General features: G+C 36.8%; 1 protein-coding gene across 2 annotated transcripts in view; it reads right to left on the bottom strand.

Annotated features, from left to right (window-relative positions):
* The window catches only part of MAN2A1 (mannosidase alpha class 2A member 1), a 59,388-nt gene that overhangs the window by 28,431 nt on the left and 4,752 nt on the right, over nt 1–26,205 (bottom strand). For both annotated transcript variants that reach the window (XM_081941298.1, XM_081941299.1), the window contains exons 2-7: nt 21,205–21,465; nt 14,992–15,136; nt 9,718–9,889; nt 8,642–8,769; nt 7,617–7,790; nt 4,058–4,244 (exon numbers count right to left, since the gene is read on the bottom strand). In XM_081941298.1, coding sequence (XP_081797424.1) covers nt 4,058–4,244; nt 7,617–7,790; nt 8,642–8,769; nt 9,718–9,889; nt 14,992–15,136; nt 21,205–21,465 — 1,067 coding nt within the window. The remainder of the gene's footprint in view (nt 1–4,057; nt 4,245–7,616; nt 7,791–8,641; nt 8,770–9,717; nt 9,890–14,991; nt 15,137–21,204; nt 21,466–26,205) is intronic.

Raw genomic sequence — 26,205 nt, 5'->3', positions numbered from 1 at the left:
GGGGCGCAATTGACGCACCAGGCGAACCTGGTGGAACGCCCCCCTTGCCACGGCTGCCACATGGTCATCCATAGACAGCCGGGCATCTAGGAGGACGCCCAAATTGCGCGCCCGCTCCACAGGGGGGAGTTGTTCACCCCCTATGGCCAGCGATGGAGTTAGCTGGCTGAACCGGGGTGCCGGTAGCCACAGCCACTCAGTCTTGGAGGGGTTGAGTTTGAGTCTGTTGTCCCCCATCCAGACCCCGACGGCTTCCAAACACCGGGACATCACTTCGACAGCCTCGTTGGGGTGGTTTGGGGTTGAGATGTACAGCTGCGTATCATCAGCGTACAGATGGTATTCAACCCCAAAACCACGGATGATCTCCCCCAGCGGCTTCACATATGCATTGAACAGGAGGGGCGAGAGGACCGACCCCTGTGGCACCCAAGAGAGTGGCCTCAGGGTCGACCTCTGCCCCCCTGTCAACACACATTGCGTCCGGTCAGAGAGGTAGGAGCCGAACCACCGTAGAACGGTGCCTCCGACTCCCATCCCCCCCAGCCGGCGCAATAGGATACCATGGTCGATGGTATCAAAAGCCGCTGAGAGGTCTAATAGGACCAGGATAGAGGAACAACCTCTATCTCTGGCCCTCCAGAGATCATCAACCAACGCGACCAAGGCTGTCTCTGTGCTGTGCCCGGGTCGGAAACCGGACTGGCGTGGGTCTAGATATTCGGATTCGTCGAGGTGTCGCGGAAATTGCTGCGCCACCACATAGTCTGACGATTTAAAATCTAGTCCTTCGAATCAAATTTGCAATTCTATGAAGGTTTATGAACATTCATTTCAATTGATATAAAATGATGAGATCTTTAGCTTATTTATATTTAATCAGTATGATTGAGCAAACAGATTTAGAAAATCTGTGTCAATGAAATGGGAACAAGCAAAATTCAGAGCATTCATTAATTTCACCATTTTTAACAGTATCCCTCCATCCATTCAATAAAACATTACAGATTACAGTTCCACTCTTCATCTATGGCTAAATTTGGGCATAGCTCATTATTCTAAAATATCCACAAATTTTCCCAAATACTCTACAATCAACAAAAACTTATTGAATATTGATTTCTTTTATTTACTAACACTTATGTGCTACTTCACTCCCAAAAGAATAAGTTTAGAGAATCTCCTATAGCTAGGTCAGAATCAAAACAGTGAAACAATAATTAAAGTGTAAATAGAACACAATAAATAATAAATACAACAACCCCAGGACTCAAGGAACATTCCAAACAAAATAATAAGAAAACAAAAACATTACTACTCTGGTATGCAAACTTGAATGCCTATGCAAAGAAGGCTTTTCTACATTCTTCTGTTTTATTAACGCTGTTGCAATAAACCAAGAGCTTTCCTCAGAGAGTAGAAAAAGAAACTGCTCTAAGAGCTCTTCAAAGAATTATGAAACCCTTCCGTTTCAGAAACTGCTAGAGTTGCTCACAGTATAAAATAGAATCCAGTAAAAAAAAAAATCAAATGGCAAAAAGTAAAGTACTCCATTTTTTAAATCATGCCACTAATATAAAACTTTAGTTTAATTAACATATTAGGAAACAGTGAGATAATATATAATATAGTGTCTTTTTCAGAAAGTAACAAGTCATCCATTTTCTTATTTGCATTTTACCTTATTTGCATTCCCCAGACATGTTAAATCTGAAACTTCAAACTGACTCAAAATTCCAAAGATACAATCCCTAGACATTTGGAGTAATATTCCTTCAGAAGTTCACAAAGCAACTTCTATTGTGGATGCAAATGTCCACATAGAAGACAACTTTGTTAATGCCTAATAAAGAATTGTCAACTCTTGGTTTTGTCCACACAGGACATGGAGTATACACAGTTAAGTGATTACAAATAGTTCTCAGCCCATGAACATAATTTAGCCCTGAATTACAATCATAAATCATGCTAGTCATTAATTGGATTACCAAATGACCGCAATTGATTTTAAGAGTCAATTTGTAGGAGTCATCAAGTGAATGCTATGGTCACTAAGTGAACTCATTGTACCCAATAGGCAGCTTTCCCCAAAAACTGGAAGGAAAGGCCAATTTCCAGCAAAAAATATATATCATAAATTGCAGTCATGTGACCACGGAATGCTACAAATGTATGTTATAATGCCAGAACATAGATATTGAGAGACAGAGACTGATCATGTTGTCATAATGATTTGTCTAGATACTGATGCTTAAAATTTCATCCGGCTACATCCAGGAGAGAGCGAAAAGCAGTAAAGTTATTATTTTGGTCCCACTGACAGCCCAACAATTCTTTACTCGAACACACTTAAGACTCCTCCTGTTTCAGCTGACGGTTTTAAGAATTATATAGCTGAGACCACTGCTGGTTTTTTTAAAAATAACTTCTCTATCTTCTGTGAATACTTCCATCTTCCATCCTGCTAACATCTTTTCCCATGTGTGTCATTCTTTAGATCTTAAGCATGAAATGGGGTGAGCTATCTTCTTTTACTTAATTCGAAAACTACTCTGACATCCGGTTTTGGCTCATATGCCAAGTAAAATGCTTGAAATAATGTTTAAAAAATCCAAAGTTGTATTAGTGCAAAAAACATTTTTGTCTCCCCAAAAATATGACATGTCTCCCCAAAAATATGACAAAAATATGACTGGTAATAAGGCCATGCCACATTTTTCTGGTAGGCAAAAATATAAGCCCTCTCCCGCAAATAAGCCCCCTGGACAATCCCCCTCCAGCCAGGCAGAGCGCCACTCACCAACCTAGTGGTATTCCAAAGGTGCCAAACCATGGGAACTGGGGGGGTGGGGAGAAAGGTGATTGCATTGCTTGGTGCCTTCGGGATACTGCTAGGTTGGTGAGTGGTGCTATGCCCAACTGGAGAGGGGGGCTGCTCTCCTGCGAGCGGGCTCCCAAAGAGCTGGGCACAGCCTCAGGGGTGAACGGCTGGGTTACGCTGTCGCAGCAGCACAACACAGCAGCCATGAAGCAACCATGCTCATGAGCAGCCACCCAGCTAAACCCCTTTCCAGCTGGGCACAGTGCCATTCATGACCTAGGGGTATCGCCAAGCCCTGTGTGCGCCTGATCGCCGCCGCCTGGCTCCCACGGCTTAGCACCTTCAAAATGAAGTGAATGGTGCTCTGCACGGCTGGAGAGGGGGGTTGCACGAGCACTCTTCCACTCCTGCTCGCACACCTCCCAGCCTCACGATGCCCTGGCCCATCTCTCCCTGCATAGCCAGGGCACCTCCGCTGTTGCCACCGCCATCCCAGCATGGCTTTTTTGATGGCTTCCAAACCAAGTCTTCTGGTAGTGGCCGCTCTGAGCGTACGCTGTATGGTTGTGGGCCGGCTGCCAGCACAGCATACTCCCAAAGAGTACAACCATAGAGTGTATGCCCAGAGTGGCCACTGTTGGAAGACTCAGTTTGGAAGCCGCCCAAAAAGCCATGCTGGGATGGCGGCAGTGGAGATGCCCTGGCTCTGCAGGGAGAGCTGGGCCAGGGCATTGTGAGGCTGGGAGGCACACAAGCGGGAGTGGAATAACCGCTTCCGCAACTCCCCCTCTCCAGCTGTGCAGAGCACCATTCACTGGCATTTTGAAGGCGCCAAACCGCGGGAGCTGGACGGCGGCGAACAGGCGCTCAAGCGGCTTGGCGATACCCTTAGGTCAGTGAATGGCGCTGTGCCCAGCTGGAAAGGGGGTTTGCCAGGTGGCTGCTCATGAGCGTGGTCGCTTCATGGCTGCTGTGTTGCGCTGCTGCGACAGCGCAACCCAGCCGTTCTCCACTGAGGCTGTGCCCAGCTCTTTGGGAGCTTGCTTGTAAGAGAGCAGCCGCCAGGCAATCCCTAAATAATAAGCCCTCCCCTGATAATAAGGCCCAAGCCATATTTTGTGGGTCAAAAAAAAATAAGACCCTGTCTTATTTTCGGGGAAACGGTAATTATAAAATGTTCACATTTTATAGTTAGTGCAATATTGCTGTTGTTGATTGATATTTTTATACACTTACCTGTGGTGAACGTTTCCGGAATGAATAGCTTCGGGAGGAACTCTCCAGGGGCAACTAACCCGTCCCCCAGGAAGTCGCTTAAAATCAAACTGGCAGCAGATTTTAGGATCTGGCCCACAAGTGTGAGGAACATCATAGCTATAGAAAGGCATCATGTGGCAGAGAATATCTGTATCAGATCCCAAATCTAAAATTAAAATACCAAGAAAAATATAAAAATAAATTATTTTACATATATCATAAATCAGACTACTTAGAATCTGTATCACCCAAGTTCAAGCCTTAGAGAATTTTTCTTCCATCATCAATTAATTCCAAAAATACTTTTTTCTTTCTTTCTTTTTCCTTTTTACTACGAGCCATCTGTCATATAATAAAATATACAGTATATGTCTTTCCTCTTGGTCATTCTCAAGGTTGCTAGATCCATGGATCATGTCATGTCACAAAAAAAAAACAATATTCTATCTCATCAGATGACAGAAATTAATATTACATTTCATTTACATACCATACTCATTTTCCAGTTAATAATCAATATTATAATTGACAGCCATATATATAAAATTAGAACTACTTTTTATTTAATAGATACATGAAAGGTAACACACGCTTCTAATCTGTGCTGTTTCACTACTACTATACCTGGAAAGCCTACTCGTTTGTTTCTTTCACAGAGTTAACAATGAATGCCATATGCCAAGTCCATGCACTCAATTTCAAACTGTTTATAGGATTTCATCTTAATAGTCAAATGATTCTTGATAATATGAGATCTCCAGAATGATAGACAATACTTCAGAAGCTCGACGTGTACAAAAGTCTAATAGTGTTATACACTATGAATTTTAAAAGAAATCTAGTAATGCTGGATAAGGCATGCTGTTAGTATGCTTTAGTTATGCTTTCTGAGACTCAGATAGTTTGACTCTTAGAAAAGTCAAACTAAACAGACATCAGCTAAAACAGGATTAGGAAGCAAAGGTATAATAAACCTTGGAGAAACCTGTCTTAAAAACCTTGGAAACATTACTTAATTTAGGTACCTGTCTATAAGTTGGAATGTGCTTCTTTCATCATTACATCCAAAAACTGACTTCGGAAAGGTGATTTGAAAGCTTATTCCCGTGCCTAACTTTTACTTCTGCACGTTTAAGTTCGTAAAGAAGGTTTTAAAATGAATAGCTTAAGTTTGCATTATAACAACCCCCCCCCCAAAAAAAACAGGCCTTCTGTTGTAAAGGTTATTCCAAATTGATTACTTTTAAGTTTATTCCACTCTCGTTTAAACAGTCATTTGATTAGAAAAACTGTAACAGTATTCCCCTGCTTCCTGGTAAGAAACCAGTTCACTTTCGCGCTCTCGCAAATATCACCTAGCCTGCAAGCATTCTGTTATTCTATTTTGACCATTTCCAGCTGAGCTGATTATTATTAGATTTTATCTCCCTGTTTCTCTCCATTTCCTTCCTTGTATATTATGTCTTGATTATAAGCTATATTATATTATTAGTTATATTTGCTATGGGAGACATATGGCTAAAGATGAGGATTAAAAAATCCTATAAATAAATAAAAATGGGTAAATGTATCCTCTATTCCTCTAGGCTTCCTTAACATAACATAACATATTTGTAAAGTCCTTTATCATGCTCATTATCACTGTCTGTTCTCCAAAAGTGCAGGATGGATGTATCTGAATTTTTATTTATCTACACCAGAAAACAACAAAGAATTCAACTATCTTGCTACTTTGCTAACACAGATTTGACGATATAACCCAGTGATGACGAACCTATGGCACGCGTGCAACAGGTGGCACGCGGAGCCATTTGTCAGAGCCTTTATAGGAGCATGGGGAGGGTGAAAAGAGCCTCCCCTGCCCCCCCCCGCAGGCCCTCCCCGAGGCTTCATGAGCTTCCCTGAAGCCTCCGGAGCGCAAAAAACCAGCCCTACGAGCAAACCGGATGTTCGGGAACGGACTTCCGGTTTGCTCAGAGGTTCGTTTTGACTGCTCCGGAGGCTTCAGTGAAGTATCCTGAAGATCCCTCAAGCCTTCGGAGAGCTCAAACCACCCTCCGAGCAAACCAGAAGTCAAACCAGAAGGCATCCTGAAGGTCCCTCAAGCCTCCGGAGGGCTTCCGAGGGGCGGGGGAAGCTGTTGTCACCCTCCCCAGGCTCCTATATAGCCTCTGGAGCCTGGGGAGGGCAAAAAAAGCATGCAAAAAATGGGTGCATTGCATTATGGATGCGGCACGCCCGCACACTACCCCCCCTGTGCTCCCCCCACTTATGGCAGGCGAGCCAAAAAAGGTTCGCCATCTCTGGTATAACCTATGTTACAACACAAAATGCTGATAAAGATGTCTATTCAGGGCTTGTTTATTTATGTCAGAAACATCACAATTAAAATAAGGCACACTATATGACATAAAATTTAAAATACAAAATTATTCAGAGCCGACACTACATTACTCCGGACAGCAGACTCTGTAGCACAAAAAGTTCATTCTTTGCAGGAATTTAAATATTATAATTATATATATTGTAACTAATTTATCACCAAGATCTTCATAATACCGAAGTACATATTTGAAAGAACTAAAGCTGTTGTGACCCAGCAGGAGCCATTGGAGCTGCAAACAGACTCTGACAGCGAGGGGCCCTATGAGTTGGCTCTGGAAGATATGGAGGACCCTGGACAGGGTTCCGACTCTGAGCAGGGATCAGAGATTCTGGTTGGCCACCAGGAGGCATCCGAGGCATGGAGTAGTGGTGAAAGCCAAAGGGAGTGTGCTCCTGACGTCATGCCTTGGAGCAGTGGGGAAGAAACAAGGGAGTTGGTCCTGGACACCCGGAAACGGAGGGCTGATAGATGTAGAGAACAACTACGCAGATACAGAAGATAATTGGACCCAGGTGGTTGTAATTAGGCTCCTCTCAAGATAGTATATAAGGAGACTTTGTGAGGAGGCTGGTTGCAGGATTCAACTTAATTACCAATGCTGGAGAAGCTCTCATGTCTGTTTCTTATCTTGGAAGTCTGTATTGCTGCCAAGGTCTAGTCAGTATGTTAATTTACTGTGAATAAATTGTCTAGCTGTATTCTTGTCTTGGAGTGCTTTGGTGTACAAAGAGGGGGGTCAGAACATAAAGCTATGCTCTCAATTCCAATATTCAGTTTTGAAATTTACACCCATTTTGTTAGGAAATGAAGGGCAGAATTTTTCTAAGAGCTTAACAACACTACTAAATTCTGGCAAACCAAACCAATGGCTTTTAGCAACCAGCAGTTAGAAAACTCACCATAAGTAGACAAAATTAATCATAGTTGCAACTGGAAAACTTCAGCATTTTACATCAAATCAAAAATGCTAGGAAATTACTGGAAGTTTGACATTGAAACAAATCAGCCGTGTCAGACACATGCATGAGTGAAGTGAGTGAGTGCGTGCAAAGCACGCACTCAGCGAACCAGTTGTTAAATCGGTTGGATCCCACCCCTGCCAAGGACTCCAAAGTATTTGTTGCAATGAGCTCATATGAAAATAATACTTACCCCAATTCTGTCTCCAAAAAAATTCTAGTGCCTTCTGGGTTGCAAGATATTTTTTAACTGAATAATGAACTCTCTGTATTAGCATATTGGAAAATCCAGCACGTTTTAGAAGATAAGTCATAGTTGGTGAATGTCCAAATGGATCAACTGCCCAACCAGATTTTGGCTTTACTCCTAAAAAAAAAGAATGTGTTGAAAGCAACATAATGCCAGATTATATAAATACACAAAAATTATTCTTACAGATTAACATGGGATCCCCAATATTTGGGGACTGGTGCACAAATTGGAATGGTTGACATATAGTCAAGTATTAAAAAAAAACAAAAATTCCTAAAAGATAAATTGTTGCCTCATAGAAAGCTTTGTTTCTTTTTCAGTAGAACAGGAAACATGATTTCATGGATGAGGACGAAACTGTCTTGAAAAGCTAAGTATGAGGCAAAGGTGCTATCTAACTTCCCCAAAATGTACAATTACATTTTTCTACAAACACAAATTATTAAATTTTCCAAAAAATTAGACAAATTAAAAAGTGCTGGCATACAAAATGAACGCGAATTACCTTGACTTCCTACCATTTATATTTTTTTAAGAATAAGTGCGATATTTTACTCTGCAGCAGGGCAGCCTCTTATTTAAAAATGCAGTAATAAAGCATTAGGAAGATGAGGCACCTTACAGCCTGTGAACAAGGCGGGCTCCAAATTTCAAAACCCCTCTCTTCTCTACTTTAATAATCAATGACAGACAGAAAAAAATAGCACTGAAAATTCGGTATATTACTATACTAATCCAGAAGTCATATTGAACTTATTGCAATAACATTTAGGAGAAGAGTTATCCAAATGTTTTTACTGACATCTGTCTTTACTATAAACCCAGTTAAGCATATTATATACATTTTTGGCAATTGTGGTTTGACAATTTATAAAGGAAAATAATTGATTCATTCATCACTTAAACCTCTGTACTCAAATGGAAGAGTTGGCAAAACTCACAAGACAAAAATTACACAAACCTACCTACAGCTTTCTCTAGCCACTGGTGTCCTTCTATCAACTGGTCAATTAAAGCAAAATAATGAGCAGAAGCTTCATCAGGCATGACCCAACCTCCTGTTACAATTTCAAATTGTCCATCTTCTATTAGCCTGAAATATATGTTTACTTTTTAAAATCATCTGTAATATTGCTTGTTTATAAACAATAATAAAACCATCTTTAAATACTGATAGCAAGTACTTCATTTCTCAAAAAAAATGAAAATCACTTGTATTAGAAAAATGTGTGACCCCTAATTTTACAAGATGATATGAAAACCATACGAAGTTGGGAGAAAAATTAAAACTCTCTCTAAGAATAACTCTGCAGCCTTAAAATTAGGATGGGGGGCATGAATGTAGTCGCTGGTTTACATCTTCAATAGCTAACTTAGTTTCTTTTTAAGAAACTAGGAAACATGATTGCATGGATCAGGAGATATCAATAGATACATCTGTACATAAAGATGTAGAGTGACGTTTACTGATATGAGATGCAAGACTACAACTGAAGCGACTGGATCTCGTGGTAAGCCTTTATCTTGTTCCATTTTTTCTCCTCTCTATTCTTTCCATTTTATTCCACTGACTTAGAAGTAAAATGATGAGTTATTGCCAATAGAGAAATGTGGATTTAGTTATCATATTATGTCCGTCAGGAGAAACTTGCCTGTTTCATTAAATGTCTAGAGTGAGCGAATAGTAATAATGGAGTTTCAGTAGAAAATTACAGTATTATTTCATTGAAACTTTATTTTGAACTGAACCAGCATCACTATTTCTTTTTAAAAATGATCTTACCTATAACTAACATTTCTATTCCAAAGTGTTCACTTATTAAGCTTGGTAATTTAATCATGACATTAAAAAGAAATGAAGTTAAATTGTGCTTTAAGAAATAAAGGCCAAGTCTAGTTATGTATAAGAGCACTGCAATTTATAAACCTATACAAAAATGGGTCACAATGACAATGAATACTGATGTGGTTTTTTTTTTATTACTAGGGCATACAATAGGTTGAAAGAAAATATATACATGCAATATTAAAATATCCTGACCTTTTCACAGCATCCTTCTTCTGACTATCTATTCCATCCCACCACTTTGAAAAATAAGAGATTTCAGACCACATAAATTTCCTTCCTTTGTCTTCTTGAAGTTTAAGAACCATGTTATTGAGAATGTGTTGTGTCTGATCTCTGAAATAGTCATCAAATGTCTTCAGCCAACCTATTAAACATAATATCATATGCTGAACAAATTAAACTGAATACATTGTGATAATATCAGGGTTTCCCAAAAAGAATCATAATTGCTTTTTGTACAACAAAAATTTCACTATGACTAAAAAAACCTAGACAGTAACAAAAAGTAGACTCTGACGGGTTTGCAAACTTGAAGTGAGCAATAAGAAAAACTTCGTTGAAGTATATCTATATTTAAAATAACATTTTGAAAGCACAAACTATGGTGATAATGGTAATATCTTATCAAGGAAGTTGCTTTAAAATTTTAAAGTGGAAGAAAGTATTAATTTTTAGTCAATATTAAGAAAAAGTACCAAGAGGGTTCACTTTAGTTCAACTGCCTTTTGTTATAAACAACTTAGGCAATAAGTGTGCATATGTTGGATTTGTTTCATTACTTCAGCCATATCAATAAGTCATAAACTATTTTCTCAGCAAATGCATGCAGATTTTTTTTTCTTAGAAGCTCCTAAAATATATGTTATTCTAGAACATTTCAGAAAAAAATAATGATTCCTAAAGTGCTCTTAACCCTTTCTTAGAATTCTGAGAACAAAATGGTGGCCAATAAGAGATAAAATCACTCTCTTATTGCTGCAACCACTAACAACAATGAAGGCAAAGAAAACCTTCACAAAGTCAATGCAAATGGAAACAAATGTTATATTAAAAAATCAATTAAAAAGCTAAATGTAATTTCAGTGATGAAAAATGAGGTCTTTGATGTTTTATTCACTTTTGTTATCAAAATGAAAATTATTTTCTGATGCTAGAAACTAAGTAGTTATCTCTTCAGAACAAAATTTCTGAAAGTCACTGAGTTTTGTAAAAAAAAAGAATGGGACAGTTAAAACGAATACGTGCTGAGACATGTATGAGATCCCAAATATCAGGGATTTTTAAAGGCCACAAATTGAACATAAAGAAGAATGTAAAATACTAATTAAAAAGAATGAAAGGAATGAGCAAACTTAAGAACTGAGTTAAGTAAATTGCTATAAAAGATGCTGGTTTTTTTTCAGAGTCTACAATGATATTTGCAACTACTGTATCTATCTGAATCTTTCCTCAGAAAAATATGTGTGTACAACAAGAAGTCAGGTAACCGGTAGGAGGAGCCGAAGTCGCAACGACACAGCATGCAATCTCAATGCTCTGAGATCGCAATCGACACTTTTGCCAGTGGGTGGTCCAAATGGACCTAAACTGTCCCACAGAGATGGTGGACAGGAAGAATATGTCTTGCTGATCTCAGGGACATCACAAAGTCCCTGATCGATCCAAGAGAAAGTCTTCAAGCCGGTGACAAAAAATCCAGCCATTTGCCTGATGAAGTTGGAGCGGCTCCAAAACGGAAGGATATGGAAAGAGAAAGTGTTTCCAGCTGGTGAGGAATTTTTACTGTTTTAAAAGTGACTGCCTATAAAAAACCTTAAAATAAATTCAAATTGGAGAACAGAAGAAATAAGCGGCAGAATTAAATTTGGAATGGTTTTTGACAGTGGGTTATCTTTTTTTTTTAATGCTATCTTCACAGATGGAATTTATGTAAGCCTTCTTCTATTTTTCTTTTTTTCATTACTGTTTGTAACCTATGGTCTAAAATTCTCCTCTTTCATTACTGTGGGTGTTTTTCTAACTCATTTAAGAATTGGACTTTCTTTTCAACTTGAAATAAAAAAAAGATATTTTTTTAAAAATGCAACATTGTAACAATAACACTGCTACTTCGGAGACTAGAGTTTTATGTATTGGAAACGAAACACTTTATTTTCTTTCACTGATTATCTTGGCTTGGCACTTCAGGGTCTTACTGCTTGTTTATGGAGAGTGATGGGAAGAAAAGCATACAGATGTTCCTTTGAAGTATTTCTAACCAGAGAAAGGTGAAAATGAAATGATTATTGTGAATCAATGCTTAATTTTTGTTAAAACCTTCTAAGCTAGAATAGCAGTTATTAGTTGGAGATAATGGTGTAATTTCAACAGGAGAAGGAAGCTTTAAGTCTGCAAAATATATTCTCAGAAATACAGAAATTATCAAATACATGTGAGAGCATAGAGAAGGTTGGATGACTTAGTGCATTTAACAGCAAAATATGATGGAGAAGTTGAAGATGTTCATCAAATGGATAAAGTGGCGGTTAAAATCCAAAAAGTCAAAGAGGAAAATGAATATAAAGAAATTAAAATTGCTGATATTTATGGTAATTGGTTTGCCTCTGAAAATGTAAAGAGTGGAATACCGAAAGAGGAATTAAATGGAGGGGAAACTTACCCCAGATGGCAAGATACAGAAGAAGAAAAAATAAAAGAATGTATGGATTTAAAGAGAGAAATCTTATTAGCAATAGTTTTGATAACACCACCGACAATCAAAGATAAGCGGATTAAGGAAACAGAAGAAGGGCATCAAAATTACATGAGAGATTTTATAAGTAAAGAGTGGCTAAGAGGAGTCCATACAAAGTTGATTAAAGAGAAGATTAAAGGACTGATACCACAAATAGCAGAAGATATGAGACTGTTTTGTTATTGGAAAGATACAGGTTGATAGATGGAAGAGTATAATTTAAAACTAGTTAAACTTAGTGAAATTTAGTGACAATAGATATAGTTAAATAAATGATAATGATAATAATGTATACAATGTGTAGTGTTATGATAAGCAATAATGGGATATGAATATTGAATGGTACCCATGAAAGGAAGATTAGAAATTCTCTTGGATTATATATAAAGGTAAAAAAAACAAAAACGAAGTTAGATATACTTAAGTTTTGAACATTAGAGGGGAAATGTTATGATACAGGATATAGTTAAATAAAGGAGGCATAATGATAATAACGCACATATAGGTATGGGTGTAACATAAGGAAATTGGATGTAAATTGCAAATAATGATTTGGAAAGAAGGATTAGAAAATTTTGTTATTGAATATTATGGATGTTTAGCTAGAATAGGATATAAAGATTCAGTGTTATTGGAGGATTTTAGAAATAGTAAATGAAATGCCAGTATGTGGTTATGTATTAAATTTTGGTATATTCTATGATAGTTAAACAATTATAGTCAAATGAAAATGGAGGTATGATGATGGTAACATATATAAATATCTGAGTTTAAAATACTTGAGTTAATATGAAGTATGTTTGTTGACTGTGGAAGAGATACACGAAAGCCTTTTTGTAACCAACTGATACACTTTCTACAGTATGTAAAGGAGAATATGTTGTGTTTGTCTTGAAAACTAAAAATAAAGAAAAACTTAAAAAAAATAAGTCAGATAACCATTGTATTGAAGAAATAACTTTAAAATAAATGTCAAGTATTTGTCAGAATTTCTGGGACAAGAATTTGTAAAGCAAAGCAGAACAAAATGAAATAAATGGTATGTCTTGCTAATCCACTGCTACTCAGCTTTTATTTAATACTCTTGGTCAAGTTAACCACTAAATGCAAACATAAAAGGAAGTAGAAAAGCATTATGAACTATTGTGTATAGGTCCTGAAAATCATGTCAGCTGTTAGCATTAAAGTCTTAAATTATGGATACAGTGACCACACGCCCTCTTTATTTCAAAAAGCTGCCTTTTAGATTTATATAACTTACTTATTTATTTTCTTGGTTTTACTCTTGAAATTTCCTTTGTAAAACAAAGTTACAAACAATTTTTTTATCCCTATGAACCTCTCTCAAATTTGCTTCCTTTCAGGTTTTGTTCTTTAATTTTTCCATAAAAATATGATCATTGTAATTATGCAAGACTCAGGCCACAGATTTAAACTTTCACAAATATCCCATAATTTTAAATACATTTATTAAATTCAAGGACCTAGTTGTACAGTAATGAGTACAAAACTGTTATTAATTTGATCTATATTTAACATATGAATTATTCTTTCAAATAACTTAAATCTTTGTACAATGAACTACATGAAATATGGAATTGGGTTTTAGCTAATATAGCATAACTCTTAATGTAATGTGCAAACGGGCTATTGTATTATGTGAGCACATTTAAATAAGAAAGAAATGGAATGTTTATGTCAATAAGAAGTATGCCAACAGCCTGAGCCTTCTGTAAATCAAGTTTCAGGCTTAAGATATTGGCAAGTATTTTTTTTAAGAATACTATTATTCCTGAATAGAAAAAAGCAATGTAATATCAGGTAAATGGTTCAAGGTTTTCACATCAAGATGATAAGTATTTTGCAAATCTTTACTATAGGAAGTGGCAAGGAAGAATATCCAGAAGAAATAACATATTTTACTGTCTAGCAAAAAGTAAATACAACATTTTTACTTAAAATATATTCTAGGCAGAAGTCAACTATATGACCAAGACACTTGATAAAATGTGCCACCAAGGCATCTGTAGATATTGTTATACTCTTGGTCTTTTTAAGAAGCTTAAAATGGTGACAAAAATCTCCCAGGTACTGTAAATCTTGACAAAAATCTAACAATCTGGGAAGGTATTATGCAATTGTCAGCCAGTTCCAGGGGGCCCATTTGGCATCATTTTGGGGTTCTTGACAGGCTGAGATGCTGTAGTCTGGTATATTTTCTTTTTCTTCTGCAATTTTCTTAATATTTACTCAAAATGAAAGAAATCCTTTTTGGCATTCACCCTTATTTGAGTCTATTGTCTGCAAATCCTGTATTTACTGACTACTGCCTGGCAGCCAGTGCCTGCAGAACCATATTGTGCAATCTCTTTATTTTGGACTGTAAAATCCAATCCAGTATTTATTGGTGGTAGGCTGAAAGATTATGGCCCAGAAATTAAGGCAAATAGAAATTGTTGTGAATTTTGTAAAAAAAAACCACCAGCTTAGTATGTCACTGGTCTCTCATTTTTGCTCATTTGGTTATTTCTGTACAATTTGTATTGAAATCTAGCCAGCTAGAGTGATTACCTGCTGATTCTGTAACTCATAAAGCATTTTTAGTAGCAGTGGAATCAAGGAAAGTACATTAATAAAAAAGAACTATATAATGATAAAACATTATGTTTCATGGAGCTGAGGACACAAATATGATTGCCCCAAATATATTTTGAAGCTTTCCGAAATGTTACCTGGATCATTATGTGAGTGAGGTACAACAAAAACTTGAAGAGGTTTATCATCCCACTCATGTTCATCATAAGTGATGTCAAACCCTTGCTTCCAAACTCCACCATCTGGATTATCAAAAGGAAGAATGTCATAGACTTTCAGCATCTAAAATGCATAAAAAGAATAGCCATGATATATAAAATTATTGATGCACATAGTTCTATAAGTATGGTTCGGCCACTAATTTACTATTAAACAAAGTTCAAACAAATCATTGAGAGCCAGTTTGATCTGGTGATAAAAGGCACTAGACTAGAAATGAGGAGCCAAGAGTTCTAGCCTTGCTTTCAGTGTAAAGCTGACTGTGTAACATTGAGTCAGTCACACTCTCTCAGGTTTAGGAAACAAGCAAGGACACACCACAGATTTATCCGGGCAGTTGAGTCAGCAAAGACCCTAAGGCGTGGATGAATAAATAAACAAACAAACAAACAAATAAATAGTCTCATTCCAAAGTTCTGTTTGAATACTACATTCAAAGAATACTTTTCATAGATTTTTATTTAAAAATTATTTGTCTAGATATCATACATTGAACATAGTACATATGTGATCGGCCACAATAGTCTAAAGTATGCCACTCATCATCTTTTACAACTATACACACATTTTATATCAAACATTCCTAATGTTCAACTAATTCTGCCTACAACCATTAAAACACACACCACAAACACACATATTTATTTTGTACACATACAAATATTCAAGTATCACTTGACGTAACACTAATGATCATGAATAAATAATATTCAGCCTTTACTGCAGCTTCAGGTGAGCCATATGTATTAGATTAAATCTGCCAATAAAAGATTCAAAACAAATTATTAAACAAATTCAAATCTGCACTAAAAGTCAAAACAGTTTTAGTACAGTTTTAATAATATTGTAATGTGTGTCATTTTAAACTTTTAGCTATTTGTTAATTGTTTGAAAACTTGCAAACCTCCCAGAGTCACCTTGTAGGGGAGATGGGTGGCATAACATTTAATAAATAAAAATAAATTAATAAAAATGAATTATAAGCAAAGTAAAGACAGACAATACACAGTTTCTACCTAAACTGACAGACCAATACATAAGAGAAACAAAGTTCAATTAAGTTTTCTGCCACTTGCTCTGGGCAAATTGGATTCTTTCTTCATGAAAGTTACATCAGTAGAAATTATTTTTTAAGAGAGTAATACATTTCTACATTATCAGAAAACTTTAAGAATGTAGCTAATTCTTAGAAATTCTGATAAACAAATTTTTCCTAGGAAAAATGATTATTTTACATATAGTACTTCCCGAACTGCATTCTCCTTTTTCTCAGGGACACAATACATACTCCAAATATTTGCATTTGCTGGAGAAAAAAACCCAAACAAGCAAAATAATTAAAATAAGCTAAAAAGCCAATGCTTTTGGTATGTGTTTTTTATATATATGGTTGCAACCATGGCTGCAGTTTCCCTGGTATAAAGAAAATTTTAGGCATATTCAGACATTTTGCAGTGAAATTCTATTAGGAAGGGATTGGGATCAATTTGCACACTACCGTGCTCCTTTCTACAATCAAAAACAAAAAATAAACCAAAAAATAAAATTAGGGAGGACATTATTTTTTTCAACATCTGCCTCAAGAATTTGACCTGCCAACATCAGATAAATGAATAGACTGTAAAATTGGCTATATTTTTAAAATCAAACTGTAAGCAATATTTCTTTGTAATATTTTATTATTTAAAATTGATGCCATTATCATATATCTTAATAGCATTCTCTAAGCAGGTACTAGATGATTTTCTGAAGGTTTTTTGGCGTGCATAGGCTTAACTTCTTGTGATTTTTTAAGGCTCTTGGAATCCACTGCTTAGGTTTTTTTTCCCCTCAAGGTGATACGAGTTAAAGAAACTGATACTATATAAAGCTGCACAAGCAGAACAACAAAAGTGTAAAATCTCGAGAAAATAGGAAATACCAGCAATGTATACTAGTTCTGATTGCAATTTTGAAAAATGTTTCTTGTTCTGGAAAGCTGTTTTATTATCAGAAAGGTTCTTCCCTAGCCTCTTGAACTCTACGTAACTATTCTTTGCAGTAGCTGCTGCCATTTGAAAATGTTTCAAAACCCTTTTGAATTGCTTTTGACATGCTTCTACCAGAGTAGCAGATAAGTGAGAGATTATACTATATGCCTCAATCCAGAGGCCTACTAGGATCCACTAATTGCAGTGCTTGGGTTCTTAAATTTCATTAGTGTCCATAAAGAATTTGCTATTTGTTTATTCACAAAAGTTATATGACTCTGACTGCCTATCTTGTACATTAACTTTGGACAGCTAACAATGAGAGAACGTAGAAGCAACAATCAAAAAGAATATACTAAAACCTATATATTTTTTCAAAAAAAATACACTAATCGCACTATATAACAAGGTGCCATATAACAAACTCAGCTATGCAAACCACATCTATACTCCCTAACAGACCAAAGTTTGTTACAGTAAGTGTGCTGGCAATTTAGTTACTTGCCAATACTACTTTTGGGGGAAAAGATATCATCTTGAAGAATCTGTTAGAATTGTAGACTTGACAGAATATTGGTGGACTATTGGACTATTTCTTGTGGCTACTATATAGTTAAATATAACAGATCAAAAAAGGCAACCTTATCTGTGATTCTTAGCATTCTTAGTCATAAGCAAAGTCTGGAGTCTCACAGGTTTCTTATCTTGCATTAAATACTGAAAGGCATGTAAACAGCTAAGCATATTTTTCAGACAATAAGACGCACCTAATTTTGGGGAGGAAAACAAGAAAAAAAATCTGCCTCCCAGCAATTTGCCTCCTTGCAGCAAATAGCAAATAGTCTGGTCAGCTTCAGCACAGCTTAATTTAGCACAAGCAGCTGACAGGCGGTTGGATCAGCCTCCCAGAATACCGCCAATCAGCTGTTCCAAGATGCGGGAATTGCTGCTTCCACCTGTTGTCACCTCCGTGTTCCCCATTTTCATCCTCCACGTGTTCCATTTTTTACCTCCATGCATCCCATTTTCAGCCCGTTACAGGCAGCAGGAATCGCCACCACCGCCTATCTCCGCCACCTGGAATGGGCCACAAATGGGGCTCACAGAGACTGAAAATGGGGCATGTGGAGGCCGAAAATGGGGAATGTGGAGGCCAAAAACAGGGCACGCAGAGACAGCAATAGGTGGTAATGGCAATGGGCAGCAGTGGTGGCAATCTCTGCAGCCCAGAATAGCTGATCAGTGGTATTTCAGGAGGCAGATCCAACCACCAATCAGCTGCTTGTGCTAAATCAGGCTGTGCTGAAGTTGACCAAGCTGTTTGCTGCAAGGGTGGGGGCCAGTGGATGGGCAGGGCTTCAGCAACATTTGCTCTATAAGATGCAGACATTTCCACCACTTTTGGTGAGAGGGAAGTGCGTCTTATACACCAAAAAATACAGTACATCTCACAATAAGGAAAGTTGGAATTCCCCCCAATACTGTGAATCATAACTGGCTAGGAATTTGAGGATTCTGGCCCCAATAGTACAAGGAAGAAGCTATTCTTTTGAATAATGAAGTTGTAGCACTGTCATCTACACACATTTCAGAAGTTGATGACACTGCAATAAACTGCAATCCCAGTAAAGCACCTCAAATCATACAAGCATATCCAAGGAAATAATTCTAAGAAATGCCTAATCATTTTAATTTGTGTAATCATGAGTGCTAAGCGTATATATTCAGACATTAACCTGGTACAAGTTCTGGCATTTCAATACATTTGATTTGAATGCATTTAAATGACTGCTCCTTCAAAAACTTTGTATGATATGAAATACTAGCCATCATGTAGAACACAGCTGCCTAACATGAGGCTCCTGGGTGATGTGCAGCCATTAGAGTCCGTTTGGCCACAAATTTCAAAACTCTTGTGATATGGTTCCTCATACTTTTGGAACAGAAACTGTATTGTAAGCCCTCAGACAGACAGACAATTCAACCAAATAAAAAAAAAAGTTGAAACCCAGGGTGGGAAAACAAGAAAACCTTAGTCTCATTTTCTTCATACTATCTTCCTTACCCTCCACACAAATTGGCCTCTCAACAGTTAACTCATGAATATTTTTTTTATTTTATTGAGCAAGCCATTGTCGGTAATTTATTGAGCTTCCCTAATGTTGGAAAAACATAAGCAAAACACTGATCTGACTCATAACTGGATGTGCTCGCTTGATCTCAGAACACAAGGATCTAGTAGTGATGGATCCCAACCACTTATAGGAAAAATGAACAGAGCAAATTCTAGGAAAATGAAAAGACCAGACTTTAAGGAACCTGGAAGGAAGAGAACTAAGGGAAAGATAGGATACATGGCCAGAAACAGCAGCTGTTAGAGATTAGTTGTGCACAATGATTTGAAATAAAAAGTCAAATTACTGGCTATTAGCCTGTAGTAGTATATTATTTTCAAATGTATTTTCTCAAAAGGTAAGTGTTTCCACAGTAAGTACAGGTAGTCCTCGACTTAAAAGTTTGTTTAGTGACGGTTCAAAGTTACAATGGTACTGAAAAATATGACTTACGACCATTTTTCAGAGTTACAACTTTTGCAGGATTCCCATGGTTACCTGATCAAAATTCAGATGCTTGGCAACTGGTTCCTATTTATGACTGTCGCTGTATCCCAAGATCATGTGATCATTGTCGCGACCTTCTCACAAGCAAAGTTTAATGGGGAAGCCAAATTCACTTAACAACCCAGTTACTAATTTGTCCACTTCAGGGATACTGCACAACTGTGGCAAAACTGACTTAACAAATGTTTCACTTAACAACAGAAGGCTCAATTGTGGTTGTAAATCAAAGACTACCTGTAATCCCTAAAACACGGCCTACTTTAACGTTTGGTATAGTAAATAGCAATATAATAACATTTGCAACTATGGAGAAAGTGTTATTTTTAATTGTAATCTGCAATTTTTAAAAAATAGTTCAAATCACTCAGACAAAAGCATTGTAAAGAATTTTCTCTGAAATAGTCATTCCAACATTTATGCTGTGCTTAAATACAATTTCTCCTTCACTAGAGATCAACTGAATCAAACAATAATATAAAGTCATTCAATCAATCTGAAACGAATATCCCAAATTATAATTTTAAAAAATCATTCAAATAAAACAGTAAGGGGAAAATTCATTAGCAAGTATACCCAGTGTACACTCATATGCAAAAACTGCACATATCACAAATGAATATATCACTTTAAGTTTAAACAAAACATATAACCCATTTAAACCAGGGCTGTAAGGGTCTCAAGAAACGTACAGCCTAAGCCATCACGTCGGGGGACGTATAGTCTCAGAACTATCACGTCGGGGTCACCAGCTGTAAGGGTCACTGGTGGGCCTTCCATGAAACCAGCCGAATGATGAGTACACACACAGTGTTCTCGGGATGGAAGCGCGTAAATCTAAACTTACACGTCCCTTTTATTGGTTACAAAAGTGGGTGGTTACAGAAGGCAAACAAAGGAATAGCAAGAGGAAAAATTATGATTTCATACATAGCAACACTCTATACGTGATTATAAAAATTAGTTACACAGCCAGAGACATCGCACCTAAAGATAAAAGCTTATTCTAAAACCTCCCCTTCATTGCAGGCAGAAAGGAATGTCACAATGCTATCTGTGATAGACTTCCTCTCTAGCCCAAGGACAGCTAGAGAGAAATGTGTTTCTTTGAAGTCTGTATGTGTATCCTTTTTTGTGTGTTGGTACCGAAGTATGTCTCCACAAGGCACCAGGCTGATTAATAACCGCAACACAGGGCTGTCACACTCCCGGCCCATGGGCTGGATGTGTCATGTGCTGGCCGCGCCCATGCCCGATTTAGCAACGGGGCCAAAAATTCCCAATATGTCAAATGACACCGCTGTGACAATATGAGTTTGACATCCCTGATTTAAACCATATTTGCATATCATAGCGCATTTTCATTGGCAATCCCAGTGACTTCAGTATCTGCATGTATGTTTGATCAATCTACCAGTCAATTATTTCACAGTTTAGGAATTCAAGTATAACTTGGATTAGGCTACACAAAAATCTCTATATTTCTTTGGCAGAGGACTAAAAATAGATGAAAGATAACAGCTAATATTCAACTGATTCTTACTTGAACATCTGAAGCTTGACTTCCAATTTTTGAAGCAAACTGACAATCTTCAGGCTCAATTGAAAGATATGCAGTGGCAAGAGGCAATACTTCTGAAAAATTTCTTTGATTAAAGTTTAACACTTCTGGATTATGTTGTCCATCTTTGACAGATTCACTCAGATTGATCACAGAATCTCTTATGTTTGAAATAATTTCATTGTTTTCTGCCAGCAACCGTTCCAAGTGGTCTATTTTCTCTTGCAGTATTGAAAGCTGACCCTGTTGAAAAATACACAATTAGACATCCAAATATCCTTGTAGTAGAAATATATTTATTTCCTCTTCCTGTTCTAAATATCATAGCAAAGACCTTATAATTATCATCAAATCAGTGTAAGAAACTTTCTCAGAAAAGAAACAGTATTCAAGATTATTTCATTCTTTAATTGAATGTGTGTAGGATTTAGAAATTTTCTGAAAAAGCAAACAACTGTGGTACTCTATTTTGCTGCAAACACAATAAAACCCCACCATTTTTCCAAATACACTATGAATTCAAGAATAAGTTCCAAAATTGTCTCAGCATTAAAATAATTTATTCAAAATTATACTATTATGATATCTTAGTGGGCTACAAGGCGGCATTATTTATTAAGAGAAGAATTAGTTATATTACAAAATATCGGAACAGAAAATCAAAAGGAATAATTAGCAGCCATTCAGAGAACCTTTTTTAGCTACAGAATTGCATTCTAGATACATGATCAGTTCAAAACATTTTATGGGGCAAGTGAACTATTTGCTGTAGTTTGAAATAAATAACAGATTAAAACAAATTTAGCTAGTGAGGCTAAATAATAATCTTTTTCTAATTCTTCCAAGTAGATGATATACATTTCCTTGTTGATTCATCGTATCTCCTCACAGTATTACTACTGTTACATGCATATTTTTGAAAGCATAATCCCCTATCATAACCACCATACTGTTTTCCCTGCTGTGGCACCTGCTATATACAGGTAGCTCTACCTGCATAAAAGAATATTCTTTTCATTTTATTTAGTACATTTATTTGCAACTATAGGTTTTAGCAAGAATTAGAAGAATATGGCATTAACATAATTAACAAAAATACAGGCTTTTTATATTTTCTTAGATTTTTAAAATAGACATGAACACCATATTTCCTGTTCTCACCATATAGAGAGAAAAAATTTTCTGTGGACCGGAGGGGGCGTGGTTTTGCATGCTGTCTACATCCTACTCATGGAGTTTCACTCTTTTGAATGGCCTGGTTGCTGGCATGCCACAGACTGGTGCCAATCTATGGACCAGGGGGTTGGGCATCTCTGTTATGATATATAGAAATTCTGAGCAGCAGCAATGTATTTTCAACAACAGTATGTGCATATAATGGTGTAATGGTTAAGGCATTAGGCTAGAAACCGGAAGACAATGAATTCTAGTCTTGCTTAAGCACAAAGCCAGCTGGGTAACCTTGAGCTAATCATTCTTCTTTAGCCTGAGGAAGCAGGCAATGGCAAACCACTTTGAAAAACCCTTGCCAAGATAACTGCAGGAGCTAAGTTAAAGAAAAAAACCTGTCTCAAAGGCACAAAAGAAAAAGGTATAAACAACAAATGTATATTTGACATATTTGCTGTTCAGTCCTAAACAACTTGGAAGGATTAATTATAGAATGTGTTGTACCTCGATTCTCAATTGCTTCAAAATTTGTCGAATTTGGTACTTGGCACATTTTGATGTGAAAATGTTCTAGTACTCATTTCTTTGGTTCTTGATGCACTGAAATAGGAAGAGGGGGATGGCTGCAGAGAACGGACAGAAAGTTGGCCATGCAGAAAGGCTGCTACAAAAAGAAGTGGGGGACAGCTGCAGAGGTTAAACAGGAAGTTGGCCATTCTGGGAAGGTCACTGACATAGGAAAAGGGACAGACAGGAAGTTCTTTCCAACTGAAACAAAGGACATTTGGTGAATCAAGTGGTTTCTCTGGAATTCATTTTTAGTACTCGTTGCACATCCTGGAATCAATTAAGCATAAGTACCGACGTACCACTCTAAAATCTTCCATTTCCTATTTAATTCCAAATAATCTTATGTACCATATTTTTCTGAGTATAAGACACATGTTTTTCCCTCAAAAAAGAGGCTGAAAATCTGGGTGCGTCTTATACACTGAATATAGCATTTTTCGCCTCCCAAAACCCCGTCCCCTTCACCAAGGAAGCTTTCAGAGAGCTTCTGGGGGCTGGGGAGGGCAGAAATGAGCAAAAAATGGCTCGTTTTTTGCTGAATTTTACCCCCCAGCCCCCAGGATCACTCTATAAGCTTTCCAAAGGCTATCCATGCCCTTTTTAAAATGAAAAATGGGGCCGTTTTTGCACAAAATGGGGTGGTTTTTGCTCATTTTTGCCCCCCACCCCCACGAGCACTCTGGAAGTTTCCTAAAGGCTATTCATGCCTTTTGGGGGGGGGTAACGGGCCCGTTTTTGCAAAAAAAAAAAAAACGGGCCATTTTTGGGAGGTTTGCAGAGTGCAAAAAGTTTTTTTTTATTTTCCTCTTCAAAATCTTGCTGCATCTTATACTCCGGTGCAGTTTATACTCCGAAAAATACGGTAGTTGGTATCTGTAAGCCCTTAACACATAGTACAACTGTTGCTTCTGTCAAAATTCATTTAATTTTATTATCAAAAGTATGAAATCAAAGAACAAGATTTATTGCCAAGATTATGATTCAGAATATCGAAGATGTTATACATATTTTGTACCTTTACCTTGATATTCAAATTTTCAAAGAATCCCATGACAAGGGCTTCTGGTTTGGAAAATCTGTTTTAAGATCAGGCCAGTACAATGTTGAATTATGCAGAGTACTTTTTAAAAGTTTTGTTTTCAGATTATATGTGCAGTCAATTAAAAAACCCTGCAATTCCTGCATGCCAGAAGGCCAATGCCCCCCTATATTGTGCAAGTAACTGCAAATTGAAACAAGTTTACTCAGGAATCAGTCCCACACTAAGCAACACTCCTATAGCTACACTGAGCTGTGCATCAGCTCATAATCAGCAGCATCTTTTGTTAAGAACCAGAAGTATAAGGTGACATTTTGACAAGTGTAGGAAATATTATAATCTGGAGTAAAACAGAGCTTTTGTCGGGAAATGGTACAGATATTTTTTATTGCTTTGTATTTGTGTTAAAAAAGGCTTGAGTCCAATTTATTTATAAAATGTATTGAAGTAATTTTTTAGTCTAAATCAAACTGTAGGTTTCATATTTGGTTTAGTATTAACAACAACACTAAATATGTTAAACAATATATGTATTAATAATCCCAACCATTGTATACAACGTACAATTCAGTTTCAATATCTTTGTGTTCCAGAAGACAAGAGAAATATTTCAACGACAAGGATTAAATCCTTACCATGAAATGGTTCTACTAGGGCTGCACAAATCCTTTAAGAGAGTTACTTCAGAATGTGTCGGAGTGAGGGTGTCTGCAGGGAAAGTCAATGACATCCAAATGGCATGTGCAAGTAAGGGATTGAAACTATACCCCTTTTTAATCAAAATAACTGTGAGAGGACTGCAAATGCAAGGTGATAACTACAGCATCGCTATTATCCTAAAAAAATTGACTTCTACTAGTGGGGATATTTTTTTACTTATTAGCAAGGTTCTATTAATTGCAATGGTTTCAATTCAAATAAAACTGTTTTCATAATCCTATCATTCAATGGTTGCCTGATAGGTGTTCATTACAGCTTTTTATGGCCTCACCTTTGGAACTACAACCAACATGGCTGACATGGTTTAACTTCATGAACCGATCAGGTTTTAACTATTTTATTATAGTTTGATCTCCTATTTCAGATAATCTGGGAAAAATAAGTCAGGCCTTGCCTACAGATGCAATAGAGCAGAGAGAGCTGTTCTTTTAAGGCTGAAATAAGATGGTTTCTTGCTGGTGTTCGTGCATGAACAGCATTTAGCATCCCTTTATCTGGTGATCAGAATGTACCACCATTCACTAAACTGACTGGGGTTTATTGAAATTGAAATCCAAAATATCTGGAGAAAAGGTTGGGGAAAGTAGCCTATATATTTCCTTTTAGAGCATTTTCATGACTTATCAGCCACCACTGAAGCAATTCTCCAATTTTATGTGATTTCCACCTTACCTTTAGAATATGTTAAACATACTTCAAATTTCTATTGAACTAAGTTTCCAATTTAGTGGGTGGTTTTTAAGCAACTACTATGATTCATATATTTTACAAGCATATTTGAACCTGTAAAGATTGATAATATCAAAGAAAATTATATACACTATTAAAATGCTGAGGAAAAGGTTTAGAAAGTCATACATGTGAAGTATCATTTTGTGCCCCCTAGTGGTATATTAAGCAAACTAGAGAAAAAGTTAATTTTTAGTTCTATGTAATTCCTATCTACTACTATAGTTTATTAAAGTTATTACAAAAGGAATCCTCCACCTATAAAATTAATGTTTTGTAACTTTGTGGCTGATCTGATTGCCTACAAACAATTTTCCAGCTTTTTTATGTATTGTCAAAACTTTAAAAGAAAAAACTGCTCAACTATTACAAAATCATGTATCAGCCATACGTTTTCCCCCAGCTTGGCAAAACACAAATCTTAACAGTTTAAAATGTTCGGTATACAAAATTATTTTAAATTAACATGGCAAATCAAAACATACATTTTAAATGTGCACCATATTTCTCAAGGCTTAGAATAGTATTTTCTCCTAATTTCAGTCTGTTATATTTTCACTTCTGTTATATGCACTGGTCTTGACTTTACATCTTCAAGCCTGCTTCCATAAGCTATCTACCTTGAGAAGGTGTTCCAGGCCCCTCATCAAAATGGCAGCAGTCTGGGTTATTCGGCAATTGTGCCTGCATTGCTCATAAGAGCTACAGAAGTTTTTGGGACTACCTCTATGGTTGCTTATTCCATATTCTCATTT

Source organism: Natrix helvetica (genome assembly GCF_964273705.1).
Source record: "Natrix helvetica genome assembly, chromosome: 2".
NCBI lineage: Eukaryota > Metazoa > Chordata > Lepidosauria > Squamata > Natricidae > Natrix > Natrix helvetica.
Note: the sequence above shows the minus strand (reverse complement) of the source record. Positions and strands in the feature narration are given on the sequence as shown.